The sequence below is a fragment of the Podarcis melisellensis genome, assembly GCF_964234715.1.
Source record: "Podarcis melisellensis genome assembly, chromosome: 8".
Lineage (NCBI taxonomy): Eukaryota > Metazoa > Chordata > Lepidosauria > Squamata > Lacertidae > Podarcis > Podarcis melisellensis.
In genome coordinates, this window is record NC_138540.1 from 33,877,039 (window position 1) to 33,896,640 (window position 19,602).

The 19,602-nt window shown below is 44.1% G+C and overlaps 1 protein-coding gene across 4 annotated transcripts in view; it reads right to left on the minus strand.

Moving 5' to 3' along the window:
- The window catches only part of LOC309377077 (ATP-binding cassette sub-family C member 12-like), a 56,611-nt gene that overhangs the window by 11,863 nt on the left and 25,146 nt on the right, over window positions 1–19,602 (minus strand). For 2 of the 4 annotated variants that reach the window (XM_081923990.1, XM_081923989.1), the window contains 9 exons: window positions 16,399–16,488; window positions 15,348–15,451; window positions 14,380–14,517; window positions 12,710–12,936; window positions 10,737–10,874; window positions 8,735–8,921; window positions 3,375–3,464; window positions 2,449–2,638; window positions 750–909 (listed from right to left, as the gene is read on the minus strand). In XM_081923990.1, coding sequence (XP_081780116.1) covers window positions 750–909; window positions 2,449–2,638; window positions 3,375–3,464; window positions 8,735–8,921; window positions 10,737–10,874; window positions 12,710–12,936; window positions 14,380–14,517; window positions 15,348–15,451; window positions 16,399–16,488 — 1,324 coding nt within the window. The remainder of the gene's footprint in view (window positions 1–749; window positions 910–2,448; window positions 2,639–3,374; window positions 3,465–8,734; window positions 8,922–10,736; window positions 10,875–12,709; window positions 12,937–14,379; window positions 14,518–15,347; window positions 15,452–16,398; window positions 16,489–19,602) is intronic. The other 2 variants (XR_014171426.1, XR_014171427.1) reach the window with 2 other exon arrangements.

The window sequence follows — 19,602 nt, forward strand, 5'->3', positions numbered from 1 at the left end:
ACTGTAAAGAAAACATACATATATCTGCATGTTTTCTGGGAAGCAGAGCTCACCCCATCAGGTCTCCTCTCCCTCAACAGACACCTGGAATCAGCCATTCCATCAGGCTGCCTCACTGGGAGAGATCGGAAGCAGGAGGCTCATTCCATCAGCTTTACCAAAAGACCAGCTCCATCAGGAACCTTCTTCCCTTGAACTGTGCCAGCTGATCATTATACGAATTCATGCCTGAGTTTTGATTTTCCTCTTCCCTCCCTGTACATTTTCCTTTGTGTGTCTTTTTTTTTTTTTTAAGATTGTAAGCCTGCAGGCAAGGATTGTCTTTTTTAAATTGCATATTAGCCACTCCAGGAGACTTTTTGGCTAAAAAGTGCGCTACAGATGCTCTAAATAAATAAATAAAATAATTCCATAAATTGGTTTTCCGTCCTAACTTCCAATGCAAAGTACATACACCGCAGAGATGCCACAGCAGCCACTTGGTGTTTGCAGGGTCTGCCTTTTGATTGTTTACCAGAAGTTCAGGTTCTGCATCACTGTACCTTCCCCCCCTTCCTCTATGACCCAAGCCAAGAACCTACTGGGTTACTTTATGCAAACTACTTTCTCTCAACCTCCGGTCTGCAGCAGAGGGCAAACCATGTTGATGCTCTTCCCCTTCCCTTACAGAGCGATTTTGAAACTACCCCTAGCTGGTTAGCTTTCACTTTTGCAGCAAAGGTTAATTTGATAATCGTCACAACAGCTACCTTACTGTACCTACAAACAGAACGGGATCTTGAGGAATGACCGACAACTTGGTCCTTAGAGACTCCAAACTAATAGTGAGGATATCAACATTGTCAATGAGGATGGTGCCAGCAGTTGGTTCCGCAAGTCTGAACAAGGCGACCCCTAAGGATGATTTTCCTGAAAGAAGAATGCAGCATTTAAAAAACCAAATACGTGGGTTTTCATCCTACTGAAAAAGTTCTAGATCAAGTGTGCAGGATGGTGATTTCTGAGGGTAAACCAGCATTTCCCTCCAGAAACCTGAAGATAAGTGAGGGGCTTGGTTGAAGGACCATGGGATGAAGATTGCATTCCATCATGTAATGAGCTGAAATCACAATGGGATCCAAATGGAGTCTGATTGTCTCAGATTAAGCCAAGATAATTCCTGATTCTGGGTGGGAGGGAAATGATTTAATCCAAAGCAATCTGATGAGCCCAGAAGGGTTTACCCATCCTATCCATATTCTACAAACACACACACAAATCATTTTATACTTTCAATGCTTTCTCCATTTCTTAAGCCCATTTGTAAGGAGTTATAGGATGATAGGCAGAATATTTATTGATCCGGTCCAATTATTTGTCACTTTTCAGAACTAAGCCCCCGCAAAGCAACATAATGGAGAGAAATTTGGAGAAGTGCAAATTCCAAAAGGAGAGCTGTGTGTTTCTGCTTGCATATTGGTCTAGGTGAATGCAAATTGAGTAGGTTCACATTAAAATGTGAACCAAATTAATTTCCCCCCAGTCCATAACAGCACGCATAACCATCATACAGGAAATAGCTGGTTGCGTGGTTGATAGATTCCGTTTCATGCCACATCATATATAATGAGCAGTTTCAAAGAGTCTCTTACTCAAACTCTTAAAAGCCAAATATTCCACCACAGTACGACATCAGACCAAGAAATGGAACATGGGACTGAATTACAGTATGTAGATGAAGGGGTGGGACTATGCAGATAGGGACAATGACTTGGCTGGATGGTTGGTGGAGTTTCATGTTACATAATATATATTAAGCAGTTTCAAACAGTTTGTCTCTTGTTTGGGGTGTTACCTAATGAGAGTCCAACTCAAAGTAGACTCATTGAAGTCAATGGACATGGTTCACTGAAATTTATAAATTTCAGTGGGTCTAATCTGAGTAAGACCCTTAGAATCTTAAGAGGCAGATATTCCATCGCAGTTGTTTCTCCAAGATCCCATCATGGAACACAGCATTGCACCAAGAAACAGAACTCAGAGTTTAGCTATGCAGATGAAGGGGTGGGACTATGCAAATAGGGACATGCTTCCTTCTCAGTGATTCCCACTGGATTTGTTGGGATGGGATCAAGGGACTGCAGTCTGGGACATGGCCAAAAAGGATGGGAAAACCCCATTCAACACAGATATTTGATCTGGTAGGGGATGGAAGCAAACAGATGGTGACTCTTAACATACCCATTTACTTGCATAATAAGCACTTATGGAAAACATTGCCACAGAGGCAATGCTTTTGCCCTGTGCTGCTGATATGGTGGGTGGCCTGGCCTAGGTTTATCAGGACCCGATGGTCTATCTTGAGCATTTATGCAGAGTCAGGGAAATACAGAAGCCCTCCTTCCACCCACCCTCCCCAGCCACAAAATAAGCAAATAAATCAGCGGGACTGAACTAAAAGTAACGCACCAGAGCCCGTCCGGCCAACAATCCCGATTTTTTCCTTGCCATGAATGTTCATGTTTAGGTCATGGAGCACCAAGGGGCTGTCTTCTCGATATTTCATCTGGTAGTTCTTGAAGGTAATTTCACCCTGATCAGGCCAGTTGGGGGGAGGGACAGCAACTGCCTTGCCCTCTGCTGCTTCAGGAACACATTTCTGGAAGAAAGCAGGGCAAGGGGCTGGTGGGATTCATCCGCTATCACGACAACTTGGGTCATGGACTGGGCTTTTTTTAAAGAGGTGCAATGAGGCACTGAGCTGTGATAATGAGGGGGTGCGTTTGTGTTTGCGTGGAAGTCAATACACACTGGAAATAATGGTCCTCAAGGGCTGTGGTGATTGTTGAGAATGTCACTTCTCATCTGACTTCCCCCTCCGCATCCCTCATAACGCTGTGCTGCATTGGAAGGTCAAACTAACGTGGGTCTACCTACAATTAAAGCAGCACCATGCCACTTTAATAATAATAATAATATAATTTATTATTTATACCTTGCCCATCTGGCTGGGTTTCCCCAGCCACTCTGGGCAGCTTCCAACAAAAGATTAAAAATACATTAAAACGTCAGTCATTAAAAACTTTATACAATAGTGGCTCACCCCCACAATGATCCTGGGACCTAGAGTGCTGGCACCTCATTTTCCTCACAGAGCTACAATTCTGAGTAGTTTAGCAGCCAATCTTCCTCCCATGATACTCTGGGAACTGTAGCTCTGAGAGGGGAATACCTTTTACCTTTACCTAGGGGCCTCCTAACAACTCCCAGCACCCTTAACAAACTATACTACCCAGGATTCTTTGGGGGCTGTTCCATGTGGTATCAAACTGCTTTAGTACAGATAGGGCCTAGCTAGAATTGCTTTAAATGCTCTCGCCAGGGGCCCTTCTTACCGTGATATATTCCATAATTTGCTCGACATGTGTAAATCGAGCTTCTGTCTCTGATCCTGTTCTCACACACACTTGCAGAAGTCCACTCAACTATGAAGGAGGTGAAGAAAGGAAGGGGGAAGATCAGGAAGCTGTGCTGGGGGGTATTTAGCTATCTGTGCGCCAAACAGAAAAGCAGAAAGATTTCAGTTCTATTCATTGCAGTCGCTGCAGGATATACCAGACTGTTATTCTCCCACACGGGAACCCGGGAAGCTGCTGGAGTCAGTGCCAGTTTTGAAAGATCAGGTGAGCTCCACCGCCCCACCACACTGTTGCTGCTGCTTCCCGGGAAGCACTGGGTGTGAGGTTGGCGTGGTGCGAATGCACTTGTGGAGCCAATTTGGTGCTCTCACTGGTGTGTCTGCACCTCACCGCCTTTCCTGTACTGGCAGTAGCATGACCAACCAGCGGTCAGGTGAGTGCCACCACCACACTGCCTGCTATTGCCTCCATGGAAAGAGTTATCCCTGCCTCTTGACCTCCCTCGTCCCATTTTCCTACTTCAGCTTCTACCTCTGATGCCACAGACTCTCCCCCCCCCCCGACCACTCACTAAGCCCTGTTACCTCTTCAGCTTCCAACAACTCCTCCTTGTCTTCTCCTTCCCCTCCCTCTGACCACTCATCGTTGTCCCACCACCAATTCCCAGGCTCTGGGCCTTCTTCCTCTGTGGGGATTCCCCAGCTGGCTCCTCCCACCATTCTTCTGTGTCCAACTGGTCTATGGCATATGGGATCAGTTTCCGTACACCCATGTACAGCCCACGTCTTCAGCGCTTGCATGGGCTGGGTGTCGGGAGCACCTTCTCCGACCTTCCGATCATAGGAACGTAGGAACAGCAACACAGCATTCCCGAGGAATAGGTCCTGGTGCAGTGGACTCACATTTGCTCATGTGAGCACCTCAAAACAGCAGAGTAACAGAAGCAAATCTGTGGAGGTTTTGTTGCATACCTAATTTATTTCTTCTAATTAATCAAATAAAAGAGCATAACTGTTATGTACTGAGTTGAATAGGATCCAGAATGCAGCAGTCTGATTGGTCCTAGAACAATAGGATTCAGAATGCAGCAGTCTGATTAGTCCACAGGAACCACCCAATCCAGCTCAAGGTAGAAGTGAATCCACAACCTGATTGGCCTACAGGAAAATCCTGGAATTAGCCAATCACGTGGGGCCCATTGTGTAAATAATGTATATAAAGCAGACATTCTGGGGGAAATTCTATTCCTCCTCACCACTATGAGCTGAATAAAGAGCATGAAATCCACTCTTGACTCCGAGTATATTTCAATAACAAACATGTACGAGAGAAACAGCTCTCTCATACTGCCATCTTGTCTCTAGACAGATCAAAGAAAAAGCCACACAGCACTAGGGACGGAAGTCTGGAAGAGTAGCTTCTGCCCCCTCCTTTCTCTCAGACAGAAAGTAAAACAAACATGATCCGGTGATCCTTGCAATGGGAGGAACGATAATACTGACAATCAGCTCCTATCAGTTCATTCCCAAATAGGTGTGTTTACCCATCATCTCACAACCTGTTGCTTATCCAAATTTGGCTCTACAGCCAGTGGTGGGCTGCCGTCCAGGCACCCAGAGTGGCGAACATGCCATGCACCCAGGGGGCAGGGCAAGCTGCTGAGGGGGGCGACCGGCACAGCAATCGGCACTCGGGGGTGATCGGCACGCACTGGGGGTGGTCGGTTCGGCAGTTGGCATCCAGGGGAATGATTGGCACCAGGGGGGCAGCACAGCGATCCGCCCAGGGGGGATTTTTTCACACACCACTCAGGGATGACACCTGGGGTGGGTCACCCCACCGTCCCCCCTTCCTACACCCCTGTCTACAGCTTCTGGGATGCCCCTCTTCATCTGCTTTCATGGATGGCTACTGGGTGAAGCAAAGTACAGGAAATATTCAAAGCAAAAAGCAGGCTAAGGAAAAGAGAGTGAGTCACAGGCCCGGCAGCAACACTCTCAAACAATGAACCCCCGAGGCCATTTCAGAACTAGTTAACAACTGCCCATGGAGAATGACTAACTACAGGCCTAGAAATATATATGTATATATCGTTCACAATTTGACTTGAGGGGCCTATGCTCTGCTGGCAGCTCTGCTGACTCCCAGGAAAGAGCTGTCCTTTCGGAAAGTGAGTTGAATAAAGGGACTTGCAATTTAGCATGACCAAAATAAAAATAAAAATGCCTCACACTTTAGGGAAAACAGCACCACTTTAAGCTGCCTTTCCCCCCATGTGCTAACGTGCATAAAGCACAGACATGAGCAACACATCATTAATCCTGCGATAATAACAGATGGCTCCTTGCATTCACTGTATAGAAGCTTAAATGTCAGGAACAGAGTTTCTGAGTCAGGACGAGGAAAGGTTAAGCCAACAAATACAGGCAACCATTTGTTGCCTCTGAGAGATCCATTACAACTGGAAATGTATTTCCATCACTAGTCTGAGAGTGTAAAGGTTAAGGATGGAGAAAAGGGGTGGGGGAGCATATGATGAGTGTTTCGCGATAAGGATGCTTAAGATGACTTAAGAAAATAACATATCGATCTCCATGTAAGATGAAAATCACAAAAGAAAGATCCTACTGCATTTCTTTGCCCCAAGGAAAGGTTTTGTAGCACCTGGAAAAAAAAGAAAATAAATGGAAGGTCACTGACTTCAGGCATTCCAAGGACCCTCCATTTCTGAGGGTCAGTTCACACAAATTTCTGGAGGGTTGTGGAAGATGGATCCCCACCTTGGCTGTTTTCCAGACTACTCAGATGATTCCGTAAGAATCAATCACTTGGGTCGGGCGATCACTTCTGACACCAATCTCACTTGCTCCAGGAATAACCACATCAGTCACTCAACTGTTGCGACTGCTTCTATGGATGCCACAAATTTGGACCACTGACATCATGTGAGGAAGGGCGGCAGTTCGGTGACTGAACACATGCTTTGCACTTAGAAGGTCCCAGGTTCAGATCCTGGCATCTCCGGTTCAGAGAGGATCAGGTGGCAGGTGATGCAAAGGACCTCTGTTTGAGTCTCTGAAGAACTGCTGCCAGTCAGAGTAAAGCAACACTGGACTAGATGAACCAATGGTGTGCCTTAGTAAGAAGATTTTTTATCTACAGATAGTGGTGGTTGATTCCTCTTGGGACTGGTAGGGGAAATGGAAGGGAGACCAACAGTAGGTGGAGCCAGAGAAGCCTATGACAGGCAAAGCCTACTATAGGCAACAACCAATTTACATGCGTCCACTTGTGTGGTGTAGTGGTTAAGAGCGGTCGACTCATAATCTGGTGAACCGGGTTCGATTCCCCGTTCCTCTGCATGCAGCTGCTGGGTGACCTTGGGCCAGTCACACTTCTCTGAAATCTCTCAGCCCCACTCACCTCACAGAGTGTTTGTTGTGGGGGAGGAAAAGAAAGAATGTTAGCCGCTTTGAGACTCCTTAGGGTAGTGATAAAGCGGGATATCAAATCCGAACTTTTCTTCTCTTCTTATCATGCTGAATCCGGAAGCTTTTCAAATGGCAGAAACGGCCTTAAAAGAGCTAGACAGGACAAAAAAACGAGCAAAAACAGCCCCTAGAAATCCCACAAGCCTTTGCAAGTGCAATTCCAGGAGCTCTTGCACTTACTGTTGAGGACTGTGGAGAGTTGGAGTTTGGTCAAGGAAATTCAGAAGGAGTCATTGTGGTGGAATTTGGCAGTTTGACAACTGGTAAATGCTGCTGATTTTCCCAAGGGTTTTCCCAAGGGTTTCCAGAGTTTTAGAGGGCGTTTGCAGGCTTTTCTAATGGTGTTTCAAATATAAGAGATCTCATGTAAACATGCGGAGCCTCGGAACGTAACCTCTGTGTAAATTGGGAGTTGCCTGTAATTCTGGTTTCATCCATGTCCTCCTCCAAGTTCTACAAAGGCAATGCTGAGATTGAGGAGAAGGAAGCTGTGGCCATGGTGTGGCTGGAAGAAGGAGGCAGGCATGAGGGGGCTAGCCAAGAGGAGAGTGGTGGGGCAGTGTCCCATTTGCCCCAATGGTCCAATCTCCACCATCTTCAGATTTGCATCTTCCCATGCATGGACTCAGGTCCACTTCACCATTTTATGTGGCAGGGTGGACACCATAGAAAGTGAAACGGCGACACATTTCAAAGCACTGGAGGGCAAACAGTAAGCAGGCATGTGGCAGGATCCCCAATTGTCTGCAGCTCCTTCAGCGTGGATCTCCTGTGTATTTTTGCTAACACATGCCTCCTTTTCACACTTTTAACAGCTGCCGAAAACTCCAGAAAATGCACAGAGGCACAAATTGCCCCATGAACCATGGCAAAAGAATACCACAAATCTGTACATTTTGGAAGAGCAACAAACTAGCTCCCCCAAAACAATGTGTTTAGCATTTCAATCCGTGCTTGACATTAGCAAGAAGGGGTTAGATTGCAAAGCTAACTCAACCAGATGTATTTGAAGGATGCACTTTGCATATCGGGGACCCAACAGCTGGGCTTACAAATACAGCAAGAAAATATGTTCTGTGCCTATTAAAGCGGTACAGTTGGAGGGCAGGTTCTTTCATGGTTGTTTACCACTTGGGCCTCTGTTTGCATTTATTTAAAGGCAAAGCTTTCTAATGCACACTTTCCAGAGCAATGCATAAACTGAAACATAGCTATCCCTTCTCCAAAAATTTTAGCACAGTTGTCCAACCAAGGAACATGTGGGGAAACGTATACACTAGGGCATAGTGTGCAAAATGTACACACTATCTGCACTTTATGGAGACAATTGGTGACACTTTGTTCCAAAAGGCTTTTCCAGCTAGATAAATGGGTCTTTGCCACGAGTGTCTACTTGTTAGTGTTTCGGTCTTGTTTTAAATTTATTTGATGTTTTAAGATGCTTTTTAAATAATCTTGTGGGCAAATTGGCTCAAGACAGTTGTTTAGAAGCCAATTAAATCAATGATAATAAAACAAACAAATAAATTAGTGGAAAAATACATAAAACATGCTATGGTAGAGGGAAATTGGTTTGGAAAACTGTGTACTTAGGTGAAAAACACATACAGAAATGTTTATGTTAAGAGGAGAAATTTGAATTAAAATGTTGATGAATATTCACGAGGACTTTAAAAAAAAAGCAAACTAATGGGGAAACATGGAGAACTGAACTCAAGGTTGGAAAAAGGAGAAACTGAAACAGACAGATCCTTCCCACCCAACCCCAGTGGTGCATTGGGCCACTTCAGGTCTGATTTGGAGTGTTTTGGAATGAAGCTTGAGTTATCCGGGCAATTCACTTACCTGGATAGTGTAAGACAAGGCCAAGCCTTTTTCTGCAGTGCTGATGGAAGAAGGGCTGAGGACAACAAAAAGGGCGACGATCAAAGTCATGACGGTCATGAGCATGTCTGTCCTCAACGCAAACCACCGCAGCGCATAGTTGAACAGCATGAAGTGGCTGGAGCTCTCGTCGTTCAGCTTTCTAAAACTGGAACCAAAACCAAGGATAGTACTTAGCAAGTTGGCCCGAGTTTGGATCTGTTTTTAGTCTACTGCTGTTTTGGCTTTTCGGAAGCCTGAAATCGTTGTCGTCGGTTCTTCTTTTCGGTGATTTTGTTATTTTAGCTTTTTTGTAAACTGCTTTGAGGTTCTTAAGAAAACAATAATCGAGCAGCATATGAATTTTATGAAATAAAAGCTTTCTCTAGTCAGTTCATACAGAACATGAGCACAATAGCATGCAGCCATTGGGATTAGTAGCACTTGAGGGTCTTAACTTCTATTGTTTTTTTCTTATCCTTTCCCCCTGTGTGTGTGTGTGTGAGAGAGAGAGAGAGAGAGAGAGAGAGAGAGAGAGAGAGAGAGAGAGAGAGAGCGCACACAAAGGGCAAACTGTGTTTTGCACACCAAATTCAACCCCTGGCTTAAACATAGGAGGAGCCATGCCGGACAGGCCAAATACCCATCTAGCCATCTAGTCCAACGTCCTGCTCTCACAAAAGCCATCCAGATGCCTATGCGAAGCCCTTAATCAGGACGTGAACACAACAGTACTCTTCCACTCATGATCCCAGCAACTGGTGCACATTGCGTCTGATACTGGGGGCAGTGTACAACCATTGTGAATAGCAGCCACTGAAAACTTCATCTTCCATGAATTTGTCTTATTCCCCCTCTGAATCTGTCCACGTTTGTGGCCACAATATCTTGCGGTCAGGAACAGACATAAGGACATACTATGAGCCCTGCAGATCAGCCCCGAAAAGCCTACCCCATCTCGTTTCATTTCACTTTGAATTTGTATGCCGCCTTTCTATATCACCGTACAAAGTGTGGTTTACAAGCGGAAGAAAAATCAAGATTGCACACCTTCATTTGATCCAATACAAAAATGTCACAATTAAAAACATAACTTTGAAAGAAACAACTTATATAAAATAAAGTAATATTCATTAATCTATTAGAACATAATAGCACACAATAAAATTAAATATCAGCAAATAATAATTAAACAGAAATTTACTCTTAACGATTGCAATAAATAATCTGGTCCAGCATCCTGTATCACAGTGGCCAAACGAATGCCTGTGGAAAGCCTGCAGGGTGGGCCTGAGCTCAACAGCACTCTGCCTATTTGTTATTACCAGAAACAGATATGGAGAGGCAAACCGCCTCTATCACAGGAGGTAGAACATAGCCATCATGGATGGTAGCCATTGATAGCCATTGACTGAGAGCCCTCCAAACCCATCCACTCCAGCTTCTGGGTGTAAGGATTTTGCAAGCCCACTTGAACAGGTAATCACCGAACCTTCTCTTCTCTTTGGACCCATTTTGTAAATTCCACCAGCTCGGGGAAGAAAGCATTTGGAAACTGGGATGGTTAAGTGCCCTCCTTCTGCTGGTAGACTCCAGGTTACAAGGGAACTGGAATAAGACTCATGGACGGGTTGAATAATTGTGATTTAAAAACCAGGTCTTGACAATAGCTTCATGCTTTGCGTGGGTGGGGAGGGTTATAAAGGGTGCAAATGAGGTTATCACTTGGCTGTACATGTAACAATTTTCTTCGAGACAATGCTAAGAATTTGTGACGTAATCTGGAAAGCTTCCCCACAGCTTGTCATTTCCCGCAAATGAAAAGCCACAGGACGCCAGTGCTTATGGAGCAGCTTCATCTATGGCCCGGCAGGTGGGAAAGATGCAGGATTGGTGGTCAAGAGAAGAAGAGTGACACAGCTTGATCTGCCCCATCTGAGGGACCGAGACAGAAAGAATGTGACTTTGGGGCCAGGCAACTTACCGAATGCTGTAGTTCTCCTTCTTATTGTATGCGTGGATTGTGCTAAGGCCTGGGACAGTGGACATGATCATGGAAAGCCATGGAGACTTGCTCATGTTTTCAAATCGCTTGAGCTCTCGGATGGTGCTCTGGAAAATCCTGCAGCAAAATGCAGGTAAGATTGCACAGAGTTAGATAGATCCTGGCTTTGGAAGGGGACTTGGAATCCCTTCCTAATGAATATTCCTAATGAGTATTCTGGATTTGCAAACTTGAAGCAGTTGGCCACCACACCACCCCCAAGAGAAGTCTTACAGTGCAACCTCAGTCCTGTCTCAGAAGTATGTCCCACAGAGGGCTCATCCACACTTGGGCTTGACCCTGTGTTTTGAAATATTGTGTACCAACTGATTTCTCTGGGTTTGAGAACTTTTCTTCTTGTTCCATATCGGAGCCTTGCGGAAATCCAATCTTACCCACTAAATCAGATCCTGTCAGATATGCAGAAAGAGAGATTCTGCTTAACTGAGATTCAGTTCACCGGGATTTTCGCAAGGCATCACTGCGGAACAACGAGAGAAGTTCTTGGAACCAGGGGAATTGAATTAGTAAACAATACAATCAAAATACAGGTCAAGCCAAAGTGTGGATGAGCCATGGGTTCCATGGGGATTTCTCCAGGAAAGTGGGTATGGGATTGTAGACTTATGCCAGATCTATTTTAATTATCTGTAAGATAATTATTTGTAGGATAATGAATTTATCCTGTACATAAGGTCTCTGGGCGGGTTAGGAAAGCATTGTGCATTTGTGAAAACAAGGGAAATTAATTCCAAAGGGAAGCAGCACACAATGGGTTACAGAAAGCAGACTGAGGTGGGTCTTTGAAGCATACCTGAACTGCAAGAAGCTAAGCAAATAAAGTGGAAGCTACAGAATGGAGATCCTAGAGGCACCTTTGTGGGGAGGGACTTCTACAATTCAGAGGATGCCTCTCTCAGGCTGTCATTCCTCACTGTGGGTGGCAGGAATGGCAAGAGAGCTGACTGCTGACCTCAGCACTGAAAAAGTTCAATTACAGTGGTATCTTGGTTCTCAAACTTAATCCGTTACGGAAGCCCATTCCAAAACCAAAGCATTCCAAAACCAAGGCACGCTTTCCCATAGAAAGTAATGCAAAATGAATTAATCTGTTCCAGACTTTTAAAAACAACCCCTTAAACAGCAATTTAACATCAGTTTTGCTACCTAACGAGACCACTGATCCATAAAATGAAAGCAATAATCAATGCACTGTGCTGTAAAATAAATAAGACAGTATTGTAGATGATAAAAAATAATATATTTTTTTCCTTACCTGCACTGATGATAGCCATTGTTTGGATGAGGGGCTTTTATCCATTTCCACAGTCACACAATCATCCAATCAGTAGCTGAACTGGGTTCCACACAGTCACAAAAACAAATTAACTGAAAAAGCCTCAAAAACAAAAACGCAAAATAAAAAACAAAAGTGCCAGACTTAATCCTTTCCAGAAGTCCATTTGACTTCCGAAATGTTTGAAAACCAAGGCACAGCTTCTGATTGGTGCAGGTGCCCCAGAAACAATAGCCAACAGCTGCATCGGACGTTCAGCTACCAAAGAAAAGTTCACAAACCTGAACACTTACTTCAGGGTTTTTGGCATTTGAGAACCAAGGTGTTTGAGAACCAAGGTACCACTGTAGTTGGGATAAAAGGGATATCTGGGGGATTAGAGCAGCCCAAAATGGAATCTGTCCCTTAGAGACTGTGCGCTGGAAAGTGTTCTGGGGGGACTACAAACTGACAGGAGGGGAGGATAGAATTAGAGACCAGTGGGTCCCCTTAACTTGCAAGGGGCAGAATGAACACACAGATCAAATACACACTGCAGGGTTGTTGTTATTTTCAAAAGAGATTCTGGGGTAGGAAAAACAACCACATACCGGGGGGGGGGGGACGTCCAACTTACTGGAAGAGTAGAATGAAAAGAATCATTAGGACAGCGATTCCAATTAGGAGGTAAGGAAACACAATGGCGACGATGACAATGATGGAGAGGACCATGAAAAGCTGCTGCAGAAACATTTCGGCATGAAACGGAAGCCGCACGTCCAGTTCGTCCATATCTTTAGAGAAGCGGTTCATTACTCTGCCAGTGGGAGTCGTATCAAAGAAACTCATGGGGCTCCATAAGATCTGCGGATAAAAGGGGAGGGTGCGGTAAAATGACAACAACAAATTGGGATGGCAGACATGTCTTTTGTGGCACTCGGTGTTTGGGATCACAGATCTGTGCCAGCTTAATGTGAGCTGTGGTGTGAATACAGCATTGGGCTGTTGTTTTCGTTTGGTGGCTGGGGTGGTGGTAGTGGTGGGGTCTTGTTTGTAAATCAAACTTGAAAGGACAAGCACCAATCGTGGTTTCATTTCTCACCATCGCCCCCACAACTGTTATGGAGAAAAAACAAAGCGTGCACACGAGAATCACAGCACTGCAATTGCAATAGTGGGGATGTAAAACAATTCTGTTCAGAACGGGAATGGTTTCAGAATGGGAGGAATCCCTGCTGTACTAAAATGTAAAATGGCAGAGCAACCCATGGTGGGAGCTTGTGCAGTCCAAGCATGACCAGGCGCTTCAGCAAACTGCACTAGGGTGCAGGGGAAACCAGGGGGCAGGTGAGGTCCTCTAAGATTCTCTACCTGGCCCTGAAACTCTCACCAAGTCTCTCCTCTCCCAGGCAACTCTCTCCACTGAACGTAGGAGCAGAAGAAGAGCCTGTTTGATCAGACCAAGGGCCCATCTAGTCCAGCATCCATTTCTTATAGTGGCCAACTAGATGCCCTATTGGAAGAGTTTGGATTTGATATCCCGCTTTATCACTACCCAAAGGAGTCTCAAGGCGGATAACATTCTCCTTCCCCTTCCTCCCCCACAACAAACACTCTGTGAGGTGAGTGGGGCTGAGAGACCTCAGAGAAGTGTGACTAGCCCAAGGTCACCCAGCAGCTGCATGTGGGGGAGCAGAGACGCGAACCCGGTTCCCCAGATTACGAATCTACCACTCTTAACCACTGCACCACACTGGCTCTCTGGAAACTTGCAAGCAGGACGGGAGCACAAGAGCACTCTCCCCTCCTGCAGTTTTCACCAACTGGTATTCAGAAGAAGGACTGCCTCTGTTCAAGTAGCTTTATTGGTTGTTTGCCCAGGCCCAGCATTAATGGACATTATAGTCAGGTAACTGATGGGTCTATGGATAGCTCAACAGAGCGCCTAGATGCCACCATTCTGTTTAGCTAAAACATGTGCCCAATACCTCTCTATTTATGGTACCCGCCTTCCTTCTCCCTCTTGGTTTCCCAGTGATCATCCCAAGGAGTTATCACAGATGTCTCTATCTTCCATCCTCAATACTTCCAAAATCCAGGCCTGCCATTTGCCACCTATTTGTCTATTTTTCTCCGCTTTTGGGTTGCATGCTAAAATGCGGTGCTGTTCTGAAAGCACACCTTTCATAATTTCTAGGTAAAAAGAGTGACCCGTGACTTTCTGACAGCACATAATTGGACGATAAAAATCAAGCCAGCTTGTTAAATATGCAACAATCCTGTTTGCCAGCTGGAGATTTGCGATACCTTGTTAAACATGGTGTCGTGTAGTCTCGATGACGCCCGCAATGTTGTCTTAGTGAAAACAAAGCCTTTGATGAAGCTCAGGATAATCATGGAAACGATGCTCATTCCATAGATGAGTTGGTAGAAGCTGTAGTTTGCCTTTAAGGAATGGATTTTCAAAGAAAACTATAACTGAGAGCAGATTACTTTTCTCTCTCTGAAATAATGACAAATTGAGACACAAGAACATGGGGCAATTATCTGGACTTTATAATGAGATAAAACTCCATCGGGAAAGTTAGTGATTTCGCCGAACAGAACAAAACCCAACTGTTTTGCAGTAAACATTTAAAATATATGGCAGAGTAGGAACTCTGCTTACCGATATAACCCTCTTCGTATTCTTTGTGTGAACTTGGGCGGCACTTCCATTAAATATAAATTCCTATTTCTATGCGTAGTTTGAGATCGGACCAGTTCAGACATAATGTCTATATAATAGTTTAGCACAACAAGAACAAACTTGGGCTCACCCACTTCCTCTGCAGCATAGCCACAGGGAGGACTTTGAAAACTTCCATTTTCATTTTAGATTAACCACAGGTTGTCCAAACCCAGCAGGCCATGATGAATCATAGCTGTGATTTGCTTAAACAAAGCCACTCCAAGCCACAGTTTAAGAAGCTGGCTTGTTTCAAGAAACTGTAGCTAAGATGAACCACAGTTTATGCTTTGGGTGTAACACTGTAGATAATTTAAAGTGGGAGACAAGGGTTCAAATCCCTGCAAGCCATGAAGCTGACTGGATGACTTGGGGCCTATCACCACCTCTTAGCCTAACCAACCTCACAGAGTTCTTGTGAGGACAAAACAGGGAGGAGGAGAACTGTCTTTGCCACCTTGTGCTTTTTGAAGGAAAGGTGGGGTTTATATGTAATAGATAAATGTATACAAATAAAACACATTATAACGCTGAAAGGTGTGCTTACCCGTAAGCCCTGCCTTAACCAGTAACTCAACCACCAGTTGCTGAAGGCTGAACAACCGATCATCAGAACAAAGAGAAGCACAATGAAGAACCACAGGATGAATCCTAAGAAGGGACCATCGGGCCAGGTTAGTAAACAGGGAATGAGTGCCCATTTAGGGCTGAAATCAGATAGGCATTTTACTTAGGCACAAAGTCCCACGAACATCAGTGAAACTTGAAAAATGCATGGGAATTTGCTGCACATTTCCTCAAAAAAGGGACAGGAGGAGCTGGTGCCCATTGAGACTGGTGGAGGGGAAGGCAGGGCGACCCAGGGTTAAGTGGAGCCAGGGCCCACGACAGGCAGAACTAGTTTCATGCTAGCTCTGTCCCCCAGATGTGTAAAACCATTTAAAGCATCCATGTCTACTTAAAGGCCAGCACACACTCACACACAAAAACACAACATAAACTCAGACATTCTAAAACCAGACCACAGCACCGCTTCTGAATCTCGGTTTATAATTAGTCACTAAAAGCCATAGCGAAAAAAGAATAATGGATCTTTAAGGCTCATTTGATGATACTGGGGGGACAGGGCTTGCCAGCTTTCACACCGAATTTCACAACTGTGCAGCAACCATCAAGAGGGGGTTTACTCCATGTGTCTGCCAACCTAATTGTCTTCACATGGTAATTCTGTATTCCAGGGAACCTTGGGAACTGTAGTTCTCTAGGAGAGGAAGGGGTGGCTATGGATCATCAACAGATCATGTATTGCACTCTTATCAGCTATAGTTCCCAGGATTCTTGGGGAGGGGGACATCGAAGTCTGTACCAATTTGTACAGGAGATATTCTCAATAGCCTCTGAGTACATTGCCCTCAATGCTTAGTAGTTAGGGTGCCAGTCCCAACATATACATAAAATCAAGAGTGGATTTTCTGGGCAGGGTTGATTCCTGAGTAGTTCCCCATTTACATACTATAAGAGGTTCCATTTTAGCAGAAATCTACAATAACAAAATAAGGGTTTTCTTTGGGGGGAAAGAAGCTTGTTGCAGGATATACCTCCAGATGCCTTAATGTAAGCGTGGTAGGTTTTCCATCTAACAGAGCCTTCTTGCTTCTCCTCTTTCTGAACGAGTTGATTTGCAGGAGCTGGAGCGGAAACCATCGAGCATTTATTCACGCTGTAATGTTATCCAGCACTGACAAATCTCATGCATTTTAAGTAAAATTGGACGTCACTCGAGTCTATCAACTAAAATAAACATTTGAGGCTTCACAGGAGCCTCAGCGAAATGCTCTCTCACTGCCAGGTTCCCCCAGATGAAACCATATGGTAAATGCTACCTCTGTTTTCCTAATGGCTGTCGAATGAATTGGAATCCGTGACTGGAATTAAAAAGCAAAAGGGCATTGATTTGACGGGAAAGTGATCAATATTCCCCAGCCTTTGAATGCAAAACCTTATTGATGTGCTTGTTCTCCTTTCTGATCAAATATAAAGCTCCCCCCCCCCCAAAAAAAAAGGAAAAATGAAAACATTCAGCAAAAGGACCAGTTTCTTTTTCTCTTTTTATTTTTAGCAAATCATCTTTATTGGTTTCTTTTAATTTACATTTGTAGAATCACATTATAACATCTCAGTTCTCCTATGGCTAAGCATGTATTTCTAAATAATAATAAAGAAAAAAATTGCACTTACCGGTAATTGCTTAATTCATTCATATTCCTTTTATATTTGACTTCCCTCCCCTTCTTGCTTGGGTCCTCTGTTTCATTTATTTGAATGCCTCTCTTAACATGTCTATGAGTTTGTTTTCCTGTTTTTCCACTGTATTTTAGTAATTTTTTTTCTTACAGAAGTAATTCTAAACCAGCCAAAATTTCAATTGCCCCATAATAGTCTTTCAAATATTATTTGAATATGTTCCAATCTTTTTAAAATTTTCATTTTGTTTGATCTCTTATCTGCCCAGTCAACATGTCCATCTCCGCGTACTCCATTAATTTGGTCAACCAATCCTTTTTGGTCGGTAAACATTCCCTTTTCCAGTTCTGTGCAATCACAACCCTTGCTGCGGTGGTGGCGTACATGAATACTTTCTTTAAAGCTTTTGGAATCTCATTTCCCACAATCCCTAATAGAAATGCTTCTGGTTTGGGGGTGTGTGAGAGAGATTTTAAACATTCTTTTTAATTCATTAAAGGCAGGTCTGCTTGATGTTAGATGCCATCTATAGAAAACCTTCATATAGTTTTCCTTAATTGTATAACAGACTATGAACTTAAGGTATTCCTTTCATAATTTTGCCCATTCTGACAGCTGTATATTGCGTCCTAGGTCCACTGCCAACTCCACCATAATTGCCTTCACCTCCTCATCCTTTACCGACCACTCTAATAAGATTTTATACATTTTAGATAGGGTTTTCTGGTTGTTATACAATAGATCTTGCTCAAATCTTGAACACTCCTTCCCGAAACCCCTCTTTTTCTCTTGTTTAAATAACTCATATACTTGGTGGTATTCTAGCCAGCTTGACACCTTATTTTTTATCTCGTCAAAGTTCTTAAGTTTCAATTGGTTATCTTCCTCACACAGGATTTCCTTTTATGTTGCCCAATCGTTTGTCATGTTGACCTTTTTTACACTCATGGCCTCCATGGGTGACAACCACTATGGTGTTTTTTTGCTCCAAGATACCCTTATTTTTTACCCAGCTTTTTTCCCCAAAAAAGGAAAAGGGAAAACATTCAGCAAAGGGACCAGTTTCTCTTTTTCACTCCAGCATGGTTTTGTTACGAAGCTGTTCATGTGAAACAGGGATATCGCTGTCAATTAATTTTTTTCATTCTGAAGTTTTTACAGTGTTCCCATAACTTTTGTTCAGCTCGAAAAGCATCTTCAGCACACTTTTTGTCTGAGAATGTTTTAGGGGAGGAAATACATTGAGTATAAGAGATGAGCCATATTTTCCAGTCTCTCCATGCAGTAAAAGTAGGAGGGTGGAGAATCAAGGACACAGGCTGAACATTCAACAGAAGGACTTGCCTTACACCAAGCCAGATCATTTGCCTGTGTAGCCCAAGGTTTGCTGTAGGCTTACAGCTTGTAGTTAAAATATATATATATAAAATAAAAACAATTGTCCAGTAGCACATACCTGAAGAAGTGTGCATGCACACGAAAGCTTATACAGTGGTACCTCAGGTTACATACGCTTCAGGTTACATAGGCTTCAGGTTACAGACTCCGTTAACCCAGAAATAGTGCTTCAGGTTAAGAACTTTGCTTCAGGATGAGAACAGAAATCGTGCTCCGGCAACATGACGGCAGCAGGAGGCCCCATTAGCTAAAGTGGTGCTTCAGGTTAAGAACAGTTTCAGGTTAAGAACGGACCTCCGGAACGAATTACGTACTTAACCTGAGGTACCATTGTACCAAGAACAAACTTACTTGGTCTCTAAGGTGCTACTGGACAATTTTCTTATTTTTTTATATAGTTCGACTGCGTCAGACCAACACAGCTACCTACCCGAATCTAGAAGCTTGCAGTTAAGGAAGAGAAGCCATCACCACAACCCTTAGTTCGGGCAACACGCTAGGCCAGAACTTTGCTTAACTCCCATCCCTAAACGATTAAGGTTTCAAACATCAGATAGACCACCCCATTCTCTGCATACCCTCTTGGGTGTTAACATCAGCAGAGGGAGCTGTCTCCACTGCCCTCAGGGGACAGGCAACCTGGGAAAGGGCATTCTCTGTGGCAAGTCCTCGGTTGTGAAATTCCGTGTCCACAGAGGTGCACCTGGAACCTTCATTATACAGTTGCAGTTATATGCTAAAGGCACAACTCTTCACCCCGACCTTTGACAGCAGTAGTGTGTGTGTGTGTGTGTGTGTGTGTGTGTGTGGACCCACCCTATTCCCGAGACTGCAATTGGTTTTAAACTGTTTTCAGCCCTGAATTTCAGATGGCTGCTGCCTGCTCTGGAATGTTATGGTGAAGGGCAGGAAACAAATCAAATTAACCTGGGATAGCTCAGTTGGTAGAGCATGAGACTCTTAATCACAGGGTTATGGGTTCAAGTCCCACGCTGGGCAAAAAAATTCCTGCATTGTGGGGGGTTGGACTAGATGACCCTCGTGGTTCCTTCCAACTCTGTGATTTTGTGTGATTCTGTAACAATAATGAGGAGGAGCAGGAAGAGAAGGATCTTGCACTGAACTTAAAAGTCCAGGGCAAAGCAAAGCAGGTACATGCT